Source organism: Muscardinus avellanarius, assembly GCF_963383645.1.
Source record: "Muscardinus avellanarius genome assembly, chromosome: 16".
Classification (NCBI taxonomy): Eukaryota; Metazoa; Chordata; class Mammalia; order Rodentia; family Gliridae; genus Muscardinus; species Muscardinus avellanarius.
Genome location: NC_137802.1, coordinates 57,196,542 through 57,215,834, shown reverse-complemented (window position 1 = coordinate 57,215,834; position 19,293 = coordinate 57,196,542). Strand labels below are relative to the sequence as shown.

The 19,293-nt window shown below is 45.7% G+C and overlaps 1 protein-coding gene and 1 pseudogene across 2 annotated transcripts in view; one reads left to right on the top strand and one right to left on the bottom strand.

Annotated features, from left to right (window-relative positions):
- TLK2 (tousled like kinase 2) overlaps positions 1–12,668 on the bottom strand; it is a gene marked incomplete at both ends in the record, with an annotated part of 129,017 nt that extends 116,349 nt beyond the window's left edge. The window contains 1 exon segment of the mRNA XM_080713240.1: positions 12,588–12,668. Coding sequence (XP_080569366.1) covers positions 12,588–12,668 — 81 coding nt within the window.
- Positions 1,344–1,738, top strand: LOC308275175 (small ribosomal subunit protein eS24-like; annotated as a pseudogene). The gene has a single exon. The product of its transcript is annotated as a small ribosomal subunit protein eS24-like (transcript).
- Positions 12,669–19,293: the final 6,625 nt, after the last annotated feature.

The window sequence follows — 19,293 nt, the reverse complement described above, 5'->3', positions numbered from 1 at the left end:
TTAAAGAAAGAGATGATTACAATAACAGACCTTTCAACTTTGCTCTAGTACCTAGCATAGACTATACAGGTCCACCTTACTCTTCCCTGTATGAAGCATCCCAACATCCCAACCATCTCTAGAAAAATCTTCTTTCAAAATAATAAAATAGCTGGGCATGGTGGTGCATGCCTATAATCCCCAGTACTTGGAAAGCTGAGACAGGAGGATTGCAGGTTCAAAGACAGCCTCAGCAAGTAGTGTGACTCTCATCAACGTAGTGACACTCTGAATCCAAATAAGAAATGAAATTGGGCTAGTGGTGTAGCTCAAAGATAGAATGCCTCTGGATTCAATCCCCAGTACCACACACACAAAAAGTAATAATAATAATTTAATAGTTGTGTGTGTGTGTGTGTGTGTGTGTGTGTGTGTGTGTGTGTTACTGGGGATTGAACTCAGGGGCATTGCACCTCTGAGATACACTCCAGTCCAGTTTTTTGTTTGTTTGTTTTTTGCGGGTCTGCGGATTTGACCTCTGAGCTACACCCCCTGCCCTATTTTTTTATTCTTTATTTTGAAACAGGGTCTCACTGAGTTGCAGAGGGCCTCATTAAGTAGCTGAGGCTGTCCGCGAACCGCGATCCTCAGGTCTCAGCCTTCTGAATGCTGGGATTACAAGCATGCGCCACCACGCCCGGCTACAGCCCAGTTTTTTGTTATTTTGAAACAGGGTCTCAGTGAGTTGCAAAGGGCCTCACTAAGTAGCGGAGACTGGTTGTGAACCTGCGATCCTCCTGTCTCAGCCTCCCAAGTGCTGGGATTACAAGCGTGCGCCTCCATGCCCAACGTCACTCCCTTCTGTGGACCCACGGAGCATGCCTCAGTACCTCCAACTACCCAGCAGGCTGAAGCAGGAGGATCATTGAGCCCAGAAGTTTCAAAGCCAGCATGGGTACCACAGCGAGGCCCCATCTCAAAATAAATAGATTTGTAAATAAAATAAAACTTGGGAAACGAAGTATTGCCTAATAAATTGAGTAGAATGGGAAAGAAGGGTCTTTTAAAATAAGAACTCCCAAGGAGAAAGGAATAATGAAACATAAGATTCACTTCAGTCTCCTACACAAGGACTCTGCAAAGGTCTCTAATTACCTCCACACCTTGAGCTCAAATACTCATGTGAAAGAGAAATGCTGGCCAGGCAAGGTGACACGTTTACAATCCTAGTACTTGAGAGGCTGAGCCAGGAGGATGGCAGGTTAGAGGACCTCAGCTACTTGGCCAGGCCCCTGCAACCTAAAGAGACCTTGTTTCAAAATAGTATTTTTTCCTCCCTGCCTTTGTGAGGTTCTGCCACCATCATGAATGAGACAGTAACAATCCAGACCAGGATATTTAAGAGCAACCGGGTATTTCAGAGGTAATAAATGGTCACTGATGTCCTTCACCCTGGGAAGGCAACAGTACTTGAGACAAAAATTTGGGGAAAATTAGCCAAAATTTACAAGACAACACCATATGTCAACTTGGCATTTGGAGTGAGGATCAATTTATGTGGTGACAAGACAACTAGCTTTGGCTTAATTTATGATTCCTTGGATTATACAAAGAAAAATGAACCCAAACACAGACTGGCAAGACATGGCCTGTATGAGAAGACCTCAAGACAACAGCAAAAGGAACACAAGAACAGAATGAAGAAAGTCAGGGGCCTGCAAAGGCCAGTGCTGGTGCTGCCAAAAAACCGAAGGAGTAAAGATCTGGAAATGACTTTATCTGCCATGACTATGAGAATTTTTCACAAGAATTAATAACCTGTAAAAACTTGAAAAAAATAAAGAATAAAAAACAGGGCTGGGGATGTAGCTCAGAAGTAGAATGCCCCTGGGTTCAATCCCCTGTACTACAGAAAGAGAGAGGGGATAGAGAAGACACACACACACACACACTGTAAAAGCAATGTATTCTGCCAGGTGTGGTGGCACACGCTTGTAATCCCCACGCTTGGGAGGTTGAGACAGGAGGATCACACAGGTTCGAAGCCAGCTACTGAGTGAGGTTCTCAGCAACTTAGTGAGACCCTGTTTCCAAATAAAGTATAAAATGGTCTGGGAGTATAGCCCGGAGGTAGAAAGCCCCTGGGTTCAACCCTGAGTACCACCAAAAAAAAAAAGCAATGTATTCTAATTCAAGGTAAATACCATCAAACCTATTTTAATTCAGAGAACTTTTAAAGAATATAATGAAAACTGTAGACTCCACAGAGAAATATACATCCATACAAATATACAAATTTTCAAAAACTGATGTCTGTCTATAGACTCCACTGCCATCGTTACTATGGGAAAACAAAAGTTCTCACTCAAGGAAGAATATATTGTTCTATCTATGTAAAAGAATATGGGTATATCAAGTAAATTACAAATGCTCACACCCTTCGACTACTTTGAGGGATTTATCTTTTAAAAATAGTTGAGCCAGGCGTGGTGGCGCACGCTTGTGATCCCAGCATTCGGGAGGCTGAGACCGGAGGATCGCGGTTCGTGGACAGCCTCAGCTACTTAGTGAGGCCCTCTGCAACTCAGTGAGACCCGGTTTCAAAATAAAGAATAAAAAATAGGGCAGGGGGTATAGCTCGGAGGTCTAATGCCCCTGGGTTCCATCTTCAGACCCGCAAAAAAAAAAAAAAAAAAAAAAGTTGAATGTGTGTGAAATGACACTAATTCACTAATGTGACTTTTTTTTTTTTGGCGGTACTGGGGATGAAACCCAGGAGCATTCTATCTTCAAACAACACCTCTAGCCCTATTTTTTATTCTTTATTTTGAAACAGGGTCTCAAAAAAAAAAAAAAAAAAAAAAAAAAGCCGGGCATGGTGGCGCAGGCTTGTAATCCCAGCATTCAGGAGGCTGAAACCAGAGGATCACGGTCCGTGGACAGCCTCAGCTACTTAGTGAGGCCATCTGCAACTGAGTGAGATAAAGAATAAAAAATAGGGCAGGGGGTATAGCTTGGAGGTGGAATGTCCCTGGGTTCCATCCCCAGGCCCGCGCAAAAAAAAAAAAAAAAAAAAAAAGCAAAAAACATGGTCTAAGTTGCAGAGGGCCTCACTAAGTAGCTGAGGATGTCTACAAACTGGAATCCTCCTGTCTCAGCCTCCCAAATACTGGGATTACAAGCGTGCGCCACCACGCCTGGCAGATCTAGTATATATTTAAATAAGGTCCCAAAGAAAAAGTCAGAGAATAAAACAGAAAAAATATATAAAAGCCAGGTATGGTAGCGCACACTTGTAATCCCAGTATTTGGGAGGCTGAGACAGAAGGATGGCGGTTGGAGGACAGCCTTAGCTACTTAGTGAGGCCCTTTGCAGCTCAGGGAGACCCTGTTTCAAAATAAAAAATAGGGCTGAGAGCGTAGCTCAGAGGTAGCATGCCCCTGGGTTCAATCTCCAGTACTGCAAAAAAAAAAAAAAAAAAAAAACAACTTTTTTTTAAAGATTAAACCAAAATATACATACTGAAACAGATACATTGGGGAGCTTATCACTAGCAGACACACACTAGAGAATTAAAAGAATATTTTCCAGCAAAAGAAAAAGTATTCTAGGTAAGTCAGAGACATAAAAAAGAATAAAGAACAAGATAGTAAGCATATAGGTCAATTTAAATGAATATTAACTATATAAAATGAATTAAACCTGTGGACTTTTAAGAGTGTGTGTGTGTGTGTGTGTGTGTGTGTGTGTGTGTGTGTGTAGACAAAATGGTGGAAAGCCAGGCGTGGTGGCGCACGCTTGTAATCCCAGAATTCGGGAGGCTGAGACAGGAGGATCAGGGTTCACAGCCAGCCTCAGGTACTTAGTGAGGCCCTTCTTAACTCAGTTAAGACCCTGTTTCAAAATAAAGAATACAAAATAGAGCAGGGGGTGTAACTCAGAGGTCAAATGCCTCTGGGTTCCATCCCCAGACTGGCAAAATAATAAAATTAAAAATTTAAAAAAGTAGATATACCAGATTTTTTTTTTTTTTGCATTTTCAAAACCAGTCAAAATATACAACATAAAGAGTAATCCTAGTTGGGGATGGTGGCGCCCATAATCTCTATACTTGGGAAGCTGAAATAGGAGGATTGCAGGTTTGAGGACAGCTTCAGCAACTTAATGAAAACCTGTTTCAAAATAAAAATGAGAGCTGGGCGTGGTGGTGCACTTATAATCCGTGTACTTGGGAGACTGAGACAAGAGGATCACGCAGGTTTGAAGCCAGCCTCAGCTGATTTAAGAGAAACTGTTTCCAAATAAAATATTAAAATAGGTCTGGGAGTGTAGCCCTTTAGAAGGCCCCTAGGTTCCATTCCCAGTACCACCAAAATATAAATAAAAAAAAATAAAAAATAAAAAAATAAAAAAATGAAGCTGGTCAGCTGGAAGTTATGGTGCATGCTTGTAATCTCAGTATTAGGGAAGCTGAGACAGGAAAATTGCTGGTTTGCAGACAGCCTCTGCTACTTTGTGAGGCCCTCTGAACTTAGTGAAACCTTGTTTCAAAATAAAGAATAAAAAAAAAAAAGTAGGGCTGGGGGTGTAGCTCAGAGGTAGAATGCCCCTGGGTTCCATCCCCAAAATAAATAAAGATGGCCTTGTGACACATGCCTGTAACTCTAGTAATTGGAAGGCTGAGACAGGAAGATCACAGGTTCTAAGTCAGCCATAGTAATTTTGGTGAAACCCTATTTCAAAATAAAAAGGGCTGTGAGTGTAGCTCAGAGGCAGAATGCCACCGGGTTCAATCCCCAGTACCAAATAAAAACATGCACACAAAAACAGAAAGAAAGAAAGAAAGAAAGAAAGAAAGAAAGAAAGAAAGAAAGAAAGAAAGAGAAAGAAAGAAAGAGGAAGGAGAGGGCAAGGCAAGGCGGGAGTCTAGCTCAGTAGGTAGAACATTCCCAAAGTGAATCCTAATGTAAACTACAGATTGTAGTTAATAATAATGTATCCATGTTGGCCTATCAATGTTAATTAATATACCACACTAATAATGCAAGTTGTTAAAAAAGGGGGAGGGGGAATTAGGGAAGGGAATATACAGGAACTCTGTACTATCTCAATTTTCTATAAATGGAAAACTGCTCTAAAAAATAAAAGTCTACTGCGGGGCATGGTGGCACACGCTTGTAATCCCAGCATTCGGGAGGCTGAGACCTGAGGATCAGCTATTTAGTGAGGCCCTCTGCAACTCAGTGAGACCCTGTTTCAAAATAAAGAATAAAAAATTGGGCAGGGGGTGTAGCTCAGGTCAAATGCCTCTGGGTTCAATCCCCAGACCCCCCCCAATAAATAAATAAATAATAAAAAGTCTACTAAAAACACACCGACATACAATTAAGTATGAAACATCAATAGGAGCCACACATGGTGATGCACGCTCCTAATTCCAGTACTTGAGAGGCTGAAACAGGAAGATATCAGGTTCACAACCAGCCTCAGCAACTTAGTGAGACCCTATTTCAAAATAAATAAAATAGAGCTGGGAGTGTAGCTCAGAGGTAGAACACCCATGGCTTCTATCCCAAGTATCACAAAAACAAACAAACAAAAAACCACCATCAATACCATGTGAGTTGGGAGAAAAATAAATGGATTTAAATCTATGTGGCTGTGACTAACCAGGAAAGCAAAGATATTGATTAACATCTACCTTTGATAAGAACACATGCTGTCATTTCTGTAGTAATCAATAATAGAGTAGAAAGGATACAAGACTCTGAAACCAGAAAAGGCAGTGGGGAGTCTTTAAAGCAAGGGAGTAACATAATATTGGGGTTTTATTTTGTTTTGTTTTTTGTTATTTTGTGTGTGTGTGTGGGTCTGGGGATGGAACCCAGGGACATTCAACTTCTGAGCTACACTCCCTGCCCTATTTTTTATTCTTTATTTTGAAACCGGGTCTCACTGAGTTGCAGAGGGCCTCACTAAGTAGCTGAGGCTGGCCAAGAACCTCGATCCTCTGGTCTCAGCCTCCCGAATGCTGGGATTACAAGCGTGCGCCACCACGCCTGGCTAATATTGGTATTTTAGAAACACAACTGGTAGCAGTTTAGAGAACGATGAATGGGGTTGAAAAAAAAATTTACATTATGAATAAGGAAGGTCTGGATTAAAGCAATAGCAATGGAGTCAGACAGGAGGATCACAAGTTCAAAGCCAGCCTCCCTGGTTTAAGAGACCCTGTTCCCAAATAAAAATATAAAAAAATAGGTCTGGAAGCCAGGCGTGGTGGCGCACGCTTGTAATCCCAGCATTTGGGAGGCTAAGATTGGAGGTTCGCGGACAGCCTCAGCTACTACTTAGTGAGGCTCTCAGCAACTTAGTAAGACCCTGTTTCAAAATAAAGAATAAAAAATAGGGAAGGGGGTGTAGCTCGGAGGTCGAATGCCACTGGGTTCCATTCCCAGACCCGCAAAAAAAAAAAAAAAAAAGGTCTGGGAGTGTAGCCCAGAGGTAGAAGGGTTTCCAGAAACCCCAGTACCACCAAAAAGAAAAAAAAAAAGAATCACAGAGACTACATATACTTTTTTATGTGTGTACTTGGGAGGCTGAGACAGGAGGATTGAAGGTCTGCAGCCAGCCACGACAACATAGCAAGACCTGGTTTCCAAATAAAAGAATTAAATAGGGTGAGGGTTGGGTTGCCTAGAAGTAGAATGCCCCTGTGTTCAATCCCCAGTAGCACCAAAAAAAAAAAAAAAAAAAAAAAAAAAATCCAGTCAATAAGAAATATAAATTCAAGCTGGGCATGATGGCACATGCTTGTAATCCCAGTACTTGAGAGACCAAGACAGGAGGATGGCAGTTCAAGGACAGCCTTAGCTACTTAGTGAGGCCTTCTGCAACTTAGTGAGACACTGCTTCAAAATAAAGAATAAAATATAGGGTTGGTAGTATAGTTTGGAGGTAGAATGGCCCTGGGTTCCATCCCCAATGCCACAAAAAATAAAGTTCACAACCCAATTTAACCTAATCATCTCAAGGCTCCTAAAATTTGACAGCTACATTAGGAAGAGAACCTAGTATAGGTTTCTCAGGGCACATCAGGCTTCTTTCCCCATCCTCAACCACAAATGACAAAAAACATCAATTTTTTTAAACATCGTTTCAACAAAACCACATAGTGCATTCTTAAGCCCCAAATAAATGACTTTTGGTTTACCGATTATTATGAAATAAATAGGCTAATGTAAAAAGGAACTCAATGCATATAAAATGGACTATGAAAAATGTAAAACTTGCAAATAAAAACTGAAATTTAACCTGGGTGTGGTGCTGCACAATTGTAATCCCAGCATTTGGGAGGCTGAGACGGGAGGATCGCAGTTGGAGGACAACCTCAGCTACTTAGTGAGGCCCTTTACAACTAACTCAGTGAGACCCTGTTTCAAAATAAAGAATAAAAAATAAGGCTGGGGGTGTAGCTCGGAGGTAGAATGCCCCTGGGTTCCATCCCCAGACCCGCAAAAAAATAAAAAACTAAAAATAAGCATTAAGCAACTTAAATACAAATAGTAAGTTTGGCCGTTTTGTTTTGGTACAAATTTTATAAAGTATATCTAATTTGTAAGTGTAAAAAACTTGAAGCTCAAATATGACAGAATAGCTACAATAACCAGGAAGTTCAAAGACCGCAGCTCCTTACAACACTTGTCCACTAGGAAAGAATCCACAGTGGCACTGACTTTCTTCCTTCTATGGACATCAAAATGTATTGAAAATGTTGGAAGTTAGGAGAAACTCAGGAGACGTCCAGAGCCTACACCAGTCCCACTAGATGGCACCATCACAGGCAAAGCCCTTGGCTCTCCCAGGTGGAGCAGCAAGGGCTGAAACCTCTCTAGATCTTAGCAAAACTGAAAGCTCCCCAGTACCTCGAAAACAGCAAACCGGAAGCTTTCATCAACACTGACATCCTCTCTGGGAAATTATGAGCCATAACCAAGGATTCAAAGCCAAGGAAAGGAGTGTCTCCCACACCACCCTGTGCCCAGCACCATCGCCCTTCGCACTCGTATGTCACATCCACAGCCTAAGATGTACATGCCTCATAGAAAAAGTGCACAAATGGACATTTCCTTTCCCTAGCTCCGCAAACTACTACAGAATCAATTTTTTTCAAGTTTCTGTGCTATGAAAAACACTCTCATGCTAATCTTTTAATAATATTTAGTAAATATACTTACCATGACAGAAATGTCTAAATAATATATAACTAATGGCATAAAAACAAGTAGATACAGATGAACTCCTTCCTCACTACAGAGAACTTTTTATGTTAAGGACAGAAAGCATCTCCTATTAAATAGTTTACTGCAGTAAAGATTTCTAGCACCATAGTTACATGCTTTAAATTTGGATCTAGGCAGAAAAATTCAAAATATCAGACCTCCCCATAACTTACGCCCTACTCCACCAAAGTACTTGGATATAGCCATCAGGAACCTAAAACCTGAAAATAACCTAACAAAAACTAAGAAGTTTAAACCATACACAGTTTGAATACAAACAGCTTACTAACTTAATGTAGAAAACCATTTGGACAGATTTGGATATGAGCTTTATTGCTGAATTACCAAGTTAAAAGGACACATCAAAGGTCATGAATAAGAAATCAACCGAACTGGGGACCAATCAAATACTCAAATATGCTGTTCACTTCTATCTGAAGCTACTCACATACATAAGAAAATGTATGTCTGTACGCATAACTTCAATATATTACACTCAAGAGTATAACCACTCCAAAATGCCACAAGAGTCAGTTATTTAATTAAAATGGCCAAAGAAACCAAGAACGACCAGGTATTGTGTGCGCTCCTGTAATCCCAGTACTTGGAAAGCTGAGACAAAAGGATCACAGGTTCAAGGCCAGCCTCAGCAACTTAGCAAGGCACTCAGCAACTTAGTGAGGCCCTGTTTCAAAGCAAAAACTAAAACAGGACTGGAGGTATAGCTCAGAGGTACAAAGCCTCTGAGTTCAATCCCTAGTACTGCACACACTAAAAGAAAGAAACCAAGAATTAATATGTAACAAATCATGTGCTCCCACAGCACCTAGTCTCAGTCTCTCACACTGCAGGGTTGAGTACACTATGCTGAGGTCTCATCCTTAACACCTTGTACAATGCCTAGCATACTGCAGGCACTCAATATTTGCTAAATTAAAAGAAAAGTACCCCAACTCACCAAAATTGTGTGACCCATCAAAGAAACCAGGTTTTGCAACTGTAAACCTTACCACACCTTTTCTTTGAAGAAGCAACTAACCAAAGCATGAGATTAACACCTAGGTTAGTGTATGAGATTAACACCTAGGTTAGTGTATGACATAGAATTTCTTGAAAAACACAGAACGTATCACATTAAAGATCAAAGATTCACACATTTAGGTTCATATGTCTGAAGTCCAAATATGTGACAATCTTGTGTTGGTAAGATTTTTTAAATAATACATCATAAGTATACATTATAAGTCAGGCGTGGTGGCGCACAATTGTAATCTCAGTACTAGGGAGGCTGAGACAGAAAGATCACAGATTCAAGATCAGCCTTAGCTACTTCATGAGGCCCTCAGCAACTTAGTGAGACTCTGTTTCAAAATCAATTATAAAAAGCCTGTGTGGTGACTGACGTTTAAAATCCTAGCGCTTGGGAGGCTGTGACAGGAGGATCACACAGGTTGGAAGCCAGCCTCAGATACTTAGTGAGGTTCTCAGCAACTTAGTGACACCCTGTTTCCAAATAAAGTATAAAGCCAGGAGTGGTGGCACATGCTTGTAATACCAGCCTTCTGGAGGCTGAGACAGGAGGATCGTGGTTTGCGGACAGCCTCAGCTATTTAGGGAGGCCATCCGTAACTTAGTGAGACTCTATTTCAAAATAAAGAATAAAAAATAGGGCAGGGGGTGTAGCTCAGAGGTTAAATGCCCCTAGGTTTCATACCCAGACCCGCAAAAAATAAAAAATAAAAATAAAGTATAAAATAGGTCTGGGAGCCAGGCGTAGTGGCGCATGCTTGTAATCCCCGCGTTTGGGAGGCAGAGACAGGAGGATCGCGCAGGTTCAAAGCCAGCCCCGCTGGCTTCAGAGACCCTGTTTCCAAATAAAATATAAAATAGGTCTGGGAGTGTAGCCCAGAGGCAGAAGGGTTCCCATCCTCAGTACCACCAAAAAAAAAAAAAAAGAAAGAAAGAAAAATAGGTCTGGGAGTATAGCCTAGAGGTAGAAAAACCCCTGGGTTTCATCCTCAGCACCACAAAAATAGAAGAAGGAAGGAAGGAAGGAAGGAAGGAAGGAAGGAAGGAAGGAAGGAAGGAAGGGGGCGGGCGGGCTGGGGGGATAGCTCAAAGGTAGAACACCCCTGGGTTCCATCCCCAGTACGGCAAAAAATAATAAATAAATACATAAATAATAGGGCTGGGGGTGGAGCGCAGTTGTAGAATGCCCCTGATTCAATTCAATTCCCAATAATGCATAAAATAAATAAATAAAAATAGAGCTAGGTATGGTGGTACATGCTTATAATCCCAGCATTTGGAAGGCTGAGGCAGGAGGACTGAGGTTCCCGGATAGCCTCAGCTACTTAGTGAGGCCTTCTGCAACTCAGTGAGACCCTGTTTCAAAATAAAGAATAAAATATAGGGCTGGGGGTGTAGCTCAGAGGTAGAATGCCCCTGGGTTCCACCTCCCAGTACCACACAAACACACACACACACAAATAATAATAATAATAATAATAATAATAATAATAATAATAATAACAACAACAACAACAACAACAATAAAAGCCAGTACACACTTGTAATCCCAGTACTTAGTAGGCTGAGACAGGAGGATAGCAGGATTATGGCCAGCCTCATCTACTTAGTGAGGACCTCCTCAATTTAGTGAGACCTTGTTTCAAAATAACTAAAAAAAAAAAAGTTAGGGTGCCCTTGGGTTCAATCCCCAATACTGCCAAAAAAAAAAAAAAAAAAAGGACAGGTGTAGTGGCCTACACCTGTAATCCTAGTACTTGGGAGACTGAGACAGGAGAATCTCAAATTCACAGCCAGCCTCAGCAACTTAGCAAGGCACTCTGCAATGTTTCAAAACAGATAGGTTGCTGCATAAAAATAAAATAGGAAAACTGGGCGTGGTGACACATGCTTGTAATCCCAGTACTTGAGAGGCTGAGACAGGAGGATCCAGGTTCAAGGCCAGCCTCAACTACTTAATGAGCCAGACTCAGCTACTTAGTGAAGCCTTCCAACTCAATGAGTCCCAATTTCAAAATTAAGAATAAAAAACAAGACTAGGGTTATAGCTCGAAGGTACAATGCCCCAGAGTTCAATCCCTAGCACCACAAAAGAAAGAGGGAAAAAAAAAGAAAGAAAGAACACTAAAATAAAATAGGGCTGGGGACTATAGCTCAGAGACAGAATGTTCCTAGGCACCCAAGATTGATCAATTTTGATCTCCAGTACCACACACACAAAGAAAAAGGGCCAGAAGTATAGTTCAGAGGTAGAATGCCCCTGGGTTCAATCCCCAGTATCCCAATAAAATAAAACAAAATAAGATCAACATATGGGTGGATGAGCAGATACATAAGTATACACAGGAAGATGTAACATTGCTTCACCTCTCACCTGCCCCTTTAAGGGGCTTGATCTTATTTTATGCTCCCACAACAAAAATAAAAACAGTGAACCGGAAGGATACAGAGGAGTGAGAAGACAGCCTGGGGTGCAATCAGGAGGAATCTGCTGAACTGCAGATTTGGAGAACTGACAGACTTCAAAGAGGCAGATTCTTCAACATTCTACCATAGAACTGATATATCCAGTGCGAGGAAGCTATGCAATGCTTTGTAATTTCAGAGTGACTGAAAAGTTTTAACAAAATATAGCAAAGAATCTATCTATTAGTATCCCTGCAACAAGCCTCTTGAGAAATGTGTCCTACGTTAGAAGGTGAGAAAAAGCATACAGAATGCCTGCAGATACACTACCAGAAAGATGGGTGGGATTTAAAGTTCACTGGAAGCCGGGCATGGTGGTGCAGCACACCTATAATCTCAGAAGTGGGGAGGCTGAGATAGGAGGAGCCCAGGATTTTGGCCAGCCTCAGCAATTTAATGAGGCCCTCTGCAACTTAGTGAGACCCAGTTTAAAAATAATAGGGCTAGGGGTGTAGCTCAGAGCTCCTGGGTTCAATCCCCAACACCACAAAAATAAAGTTCATTAGAGAGCTAGACACAGTAGTGCTCATCTACTGGGAGGCTGAGACAGGAGGATTGCAGGTTCAACATCAACATCAAAAACTAATAAGACCCTTAGCAACTTAGCAAGACCCTGTTTCAAAATTAAAAAAAGGCTGGGGGTATAGGATGGAGGTAGAATGCCACAGAGTTCAACCTCAGTACCAAAAATAAATAAGCAAAAGTTCATTAGAACCATGAGCCAAATCAGCTACCCTGAAATCTCTCAGAAGGCTGAACCCAATTTGTTCTTACTCATTTTCAAATGTGTTTACACTACAACTGGTGTCATTTATCATCATTTTACTCACCTTACTAACACCGACTCCAGTAAATCTGGCCTCCAATAATTCCTGCCGTCGTGGGTCCAGGCTATGCAATTCTTCCATCATTTCTACTGAAATAGGAAAGCAAGCTGTGAAGCCATGAAAATTAAAATACAAGGAGCCAATTTTACTTATAACAAAACTCAGGGTTTTGTTTATTTTTTATTTTTTATTTTTTTTGCGGTACTGGGGATGGAACTCAGGGGCATTCTACCTCCGAGCTACACCCCCAGTCCTATTTTTTTAGTCTTTATTTTGAAACAGGGTATATCACTGGGTTGCAAAGGGCCTAAGTAGCTGAGGCTGGCTGAGAACCATGATCCTCCTGTCTCAGCCTCCAGAATGCTGGAATTACAAGCCTGTGCCACCATACCCAGCTAACTCACAGTAATTATTTACGAATATATAGAAAGGCAAACTTCAAGGAAATTTATAAGTGGTAAACTATAATGCCCTACATCAAATAGTTATGTTAGCAATCGTTTTTAAAGTTATACAGCAGCTCAAAAAATCCTCTTCTGTGAGGGCCACTATTACATGGGTGAGTTTCTAAAAAGAAAACTACCGGTCTTTGAATATAGCTAAGTACTTTCAACCATTTCTTTCCCAAACACTCCAGGAACTAGTTCTTAAACTAGAAATATGAATCACTGATAATTTCGAAAAAATATAGCATGAATCAGAAGCTACAAATAACTTGAAATAACACTATTATGGAGCTCCCTTTTCTGAAGAGCTCACAGTAGCTCAGGAAAAGAGGAATTACTTAATTTTAAATTTACTAAAGAACCCATGGTAAAACCATCAACTTCCATTCATTCAAGAAGTTAATATAGCTCCATAACAATCGTTTACAAAATCTTTTTCTGGCCACTCCCTGGAGCGGTAGGTTTCTCTCCACTCTGGACATCTGCTTTCAGCACTCCTTCCAAGCAGGGAGGGGCAGAAGGACACCATTTTTAAACTCTCTCCCTGACCAATTAATGCACAGGCTACTCTGAGCAACGATCTCCATCCTGTGCAAGAGATCAACTCTTGCAGGCTCCACTGAAAACCACTCTTCAATATGAGGTGGGGAAGGAGCATCCTTCATTACGTGGAACATACTATTAAGTAGTTATTGCACTGATTGGCGTGGTTTTATAGTTCACTGAAAACATGAAACGAACATTTTCTCTTCTGCAACCTAACAACTCCACGATTGCCAGTAACAACAACCCTTACAGGTCTTCCAGTTTCGTTTCCCTTCCTGGATTGGGAGCCTGGGGCAAAAGGGAATGAAAGGGTGACAAATTAAAGTTTCACCCACTCAGATGAGGGCAGGTTAGGGAAAGATTTAGGAAATTCTGAGAAGGGTAGAAAGACATCTTTAAAAAGAGAAAAGACAAGGGAGGACAGAAAGAGGGTGGGCTGCGAGTGAGTTTCCCTAAGTGGGTGGGTGGCCTTCCCCGCGCCCGGCCCGGCCCGGCCCTCCTCGGGTCGGAATGGCAGAGGTTTCCGTCTCTCCCCAACCCCAAGGTCTTCGGCAACATTTCTCAAACCTCCATCCCCAGGCCTGGCCCAGAAAATGACGCCCCAGCGGTTATTCCATTTAATGTCAACTCATGTTAGGGCAACAGCCGGCCCGCTCTCATTCCACCGGGCTCTGGCTGGGGTCCTCCGGCACCGGGGCCGGGCCCGCGCCCTCCCGGCTCCAAACTTTGCCCAACTCCGGGCCCACCTGTCACCGCCGGGAGCGCGGTCCGCGGCCGCCGGCCTCCAGCGCCCGGCGCCTCCCCGGCCGGCCGCCGCCGCTCCCAGGCCTGGGCCTGCCCGCCCGCGGCCCCTCGGCGCCCCGCGGCCCGGGAGCCGCCGCCCGCCGCCCGCCGCCGCTCCGCCGCCGGCCGGAGGGCCCGGGCCGCAGCCTCCTCGGCCCCGGCCCCGGGACGGTTGATGCCCGGCCGGCGCCCTCCCGCCCCGGGCGAGCCTCTCACCTGCCGCCGCCGCCGCCGCTGCGCGCTCCGCCGGGAGGGGCCCCGACCCGACCCCGCCGCGGGCCGCTCCGCTCTCCCCCTGGGCAGGCCCGGGGCGGAGCCGGGGCCTCTCCTGCGCGCCGCAACCCCCCGCCCGGGCAGCCGCCGCCGGCGCCGGGCTCCACGAGAGGGCGGGCGCGGGAGGGGGCCGCGGAGGCCGCAGATCCCCGGGCTCGCGTGCAGGGCCAGGCGCCGGACGCGGCCCGGCCCGGGCGGCCGCGGGGGGCGCGGAGCCGGCCTGTGGCGCCGGACAAAGGCCAAGGGAGGCGCGGGAGGCCCGGGCCGGGCCGGGCGGCGGGGGCCGGCGAGCGGGGCCGCTCGGGTGCGGCGCGAGGGCGGGGGTCGGAACCGCCGGTGCCCGGGACCCGCCTCCGGCCCCTTAATCCGGATCGGTTCGGTCCGGATTAGTAGTGATCGGTGTAAACACACTAGTGAAAGCGCGTGTTTCCTCGCGAGATTTGCACGGCTGGCGGCAGGGGGGTCCCGGGGAGGGAGGCGCGGCGTGGGGGAGGGGGTCCCCGCGGCCGGCGCGCCTCCTCCAATCAGCGGCGGCCTGGCGGGCAGGGGTTAAGCGGGGGACCCCGCGCGCGGAGGAGGCCGCGCGGGCCGGCGGCGGGCGGCGCCTCGGAGCGGCCGGGCGGCCCGCGGCGCGCCGGGCGGGGAGCCGAGCCCGCCGCCGCCGCCGCCGCCTTTGTGTCCGCGGCCGCGGCCGCCCTTCCCGGCGCGCCTCGCCGCCCGGCGCGCGCAAGTTTGGGAGAGAAGAGGCGCCGCCCGGCAGGCGGCGGACGAGGGAGCGCGCCGCCCGCACGTACCCGGCGGCCAGGCCGGCTCCGGGGACAAAAGGCGCCCCGGGACCGGAGCCGAGCCCCACCGGGGTGCTGCGCCCCGGCGGCGGGACACGGCCCCCGGGACTCTGCGCAGCACCCCGGGGGAGGATCCATTTCAACCTCTGATTAAAAACACGGCCCCGGGGTGCTCGCAGGGGGTCTGAGGGTAAGTGCTGAATGGAAAAACAGAAGGTCTCCCGAGGACCGGGGCCTGAGGACCGGCACGGCCGGCTCCCTGTCGGGGCCAGGGCGCCCGCTCTCCTCAGTACCAAGAAAAAGCACTTTCTTCGCCACTACCCGAGCCGGGGCGCTGACTTGAACGCAGCTAGCCCGCTTTCTGCTCCCCTCTGAGGCTTCCTTGACCAGATGCCCGCCGATGACTGAAGGAGGAAAATCCAGGCCTTGAACAACAGCCTTGAACTTTTCCGGGGTAGGCCTTTAAGTGGAGTGTCTGCGCATACTTCTTCCTTAATCCTAGGTTTTTCTGTATATTAACCGGACACAGACCTGCCCCGTGGGCAAATGACGGCAGTTTCCTTTTTGTAAATTCTCCAAACTTCCAAACTCTTGGGGCAAAAAAAAAAAAAAAAAAATGCAGACCATCTTCCAGACCACTTTGGGAAATCACACGCGGATTTCCAAAATAGCTTTCGAAAAACAGGAAATGCAAGTCAGCTTCAGAAGACAGGGGAAAAGAGAAGGTAGAGGACTGTCGACTTCCTGACAGCGCAGGAGAAGCCAGGAGGTAGTGTGCCGGGGCTGGCCTCCCACTCCAGCACAGAAGGCGGGCCAATGAGGCAAGTTCTTTCAGTATGGCCAGCGATCAAGAAAGCCCCAGCCGGGCGTGGTGGCACATGCTGGTAATCCCAGTACTTGAGAGGATAATCCCAGTACTTGGGACTCTGAGCCAGGAGGATGGTAGATTAAAGGACAGCCCCAAGAATTTAGCAAGACACTTTCAAAATAAAAAAAAAAAAAGAAAGCCAAGCATGGTGGTACAGCCCTGTAATCTTAGGACTTCGGAGACTGAGACTGAAGAATCACAAATTCAGGACCAGCCTCAGCAATTGATAAGATTCTCAGCAATCTATCAAGACCCTGCTTCAAAAAAAGGCTGGTAAAACACACTTAAGTTCAACCTCCAGTACCAAGAAAAAGTGGAGAGCCAGGTGTTGGTGGCGCAGGTTTATAATGCTAGCGCTTGGGAAGCTGAGACAGAGGGATCACACAGGTTGAAAGCCAGCCTCAGCTACTGAGTGAGGCTATCAGCAACTTAGTGAGACCCTGTTTCCAAACTCAGACTTACCACAAAGTATAAAATAGGTCTAGGAGTATATCCCAGAGGTAGAAAAAGCCCCTGGGTTCTACCCCCAGTACCACACACCCACAAAGAAAAAGTGGGGCTAGGGGTATAGCTCAGAGGTAAAATGCCCCTGGATTAAAAAAAAAAAAAGTAAGCTAAGTATGGTGGTGCACCCCTGTAATTCCAGTATTTGGGCAGCTGAGAAAGGATGACAGGTTGGAGGACAGCCTCAGCAATCTAGTGAGACTGTGTTTCAAAAGAAAAATATAAAAACATCTGGGGTAGCTAGGAATCCTGCGTGCTTGTTAACCCAGCATTTAGGAGGCTGAGACAGGAGGATTGTGGTTCGCAGCCAGCCTCAGCTACTTAGTAAGGCCTTTTGCAACTCAGTGAGACCCTTTTTCAAAATAAAGAATAAAAAAAAAAAAAATAGGGCAGGGGGTGTAGCTTGGAGGTAGAATGCCTCTGGGTTCCATCCCCAGTACCACAAAAATAAGATAAAGTGTGCTTGGTCACAGGACAACTTTCTGAGACCCCAGCCTGTCATGAAATGGCAAATGGTGGCTTGCTCCCTGCAATGGCCCAGTTCTTATCAGATGTGGCCAACTCAAACATGGATGGCTAGAAGATATTCATGTTGGTCATCTGCTCCTTCCTGCTTGTGGGAGACTGAAAAGTCGACCATTGCCGGGTGTGGTGGTGCACACTTGTAATCCCTGAGCTTGGGAGGTGGAGACAGGAGGATCACGCAGGTTTGAAGCCAGCCTTGCTGGCTTAAGAGACCCTGTTTCCAAATAAAAATATAAAATAGGTCTGGGAGTGTAGCCCGGAGGTAGAAGGGTTCCATCCCTAGGGCCACCAAAAAAAGTTCGCCTCAAACTCATTTTGTTGTTCTCCGATGTGAGCTCAGCAGATTTCAAGCAGTTGAGAATGCATCAAAGGAGCCGGGCATGGTGGCACGGGTCAGTAATCCTGGGAGACAGAGGCGAGGGACCGACTGCCTCAGCAATGTAGTGATTCTCTCAGCAACCCAGAGACCCTGTTTCTAAGACAAAAGATAAAAGGGCTGAGGTGTATCTTGGAGATAAATCTCCTAGATTGAATCTCTCTCGTACCACAAAAACAACCAAAAAAAGCATTAAAGGGTGCTGGAAGCCGGGCATAGTGATGCGTGTAATCCCATCATTTGGGAGGCTGAGACAGGAGGATCATGGTTCCTAAACAGCCTTAGCTACTCAGGCCCTTTGCAACTCAGTGAAACCTGTTTCAAAATAAGGAATAAAAAAATAGGGCAGGAGGTGTAGCACAGAGGTAGAATGCCCTTGAGTTCTATCCCCAGTACTGTGGGAAAAATAGGTTCTGGGTCTGGAGATGTAACTCAGTGACACAGCACTCTCCTAGCCCATGCAAGGCCCTGGGTTAGTTCTCTAGTATTGAAAAATTAAAGCATTAAAGAGTGGTACATGGCTGCCCATGCTAGTACTGAGAGGCTGAGGCAGGAGGATCATAGGCTCAAGGCCAGCCTCTGCAACTTAATGACTTAATGAGGCTATCAGCAACTTAGATCCTGTTTCAAAAAAAGAAAATAGCCGGGCGTGGTGGCGCACGCTTGTAATCCCCGCGCTTGGGAGGCAGAGACAGGAGGATCGCGCAGGTTTGAAGCCAGCCGCGCGCGCGCGCTGGCTTAGGAGACCCTGTTTCCAAATAGAAATGTAAAAATAGGTCTGGGAGTGTAGTCCGGAGATAGAAGGGCTTCCAGGAACCCCAGTACCACAAAAAAAAAAAAAAAAAAAAGAAAAGAAAATAGTTCTGGGGGGTGTATCTAAGAGACAGAATGCAAGCCAGCCGGATGGCGCATGCTTATAATCCCAGCATTTGGGAGGTTGAGACAGGAGGATCACAGTTTGTGGACAGCCTCATCTACTACTTAGAGAGGCTCTTTGCAATCCAGTGAGACCCTGTTTCGGGTTTTTTTTTTTTTTTTTGCGGGTCTGGGGATGGAACCCAGGGGCATTCGACCTCCGACCTACACCCCCTGCCCTATTTTGTATTCTTTATTTTGAAACCGGGTCTCACTGAGTTGCAAAGGGCCTCACTAAGTAGCTGAGGCTGTCCGCGAACCGTGATCCTCTGGTCTCAGCTTCCCAAATGCTGGGATTACAAGTGTGTGCCACCACGCCCGGCTCCCTGTTTCAAGATAAAGAAAAAATAGGGCTGGGGGTGTAGCTGGGAGGTAGAATGCCCTTTAGGTTCCTTCCCTACTACGGCAAAAAAAGAAAAAAAGCAGAATGCCTCTGGGCTCAATCCCCATCACCATGCACACACACACACACACACACACACACACACCCCACAAAATCAAAGGGAGTAAAAGTTACATAGAGAAACTTTCAGGGAACTCTGGGTTAAACTTAAACAGAATCCTTTATTAAACTACTTAGATCCCATGAAATGTAACATGTCAGTCTCCAGGAGGATTTGGGCTCACATTCGGTGTTTTCTTAACATTTCACTCTTGGAGCTACCATCCTGCCTTTTTGTGGAGTGGT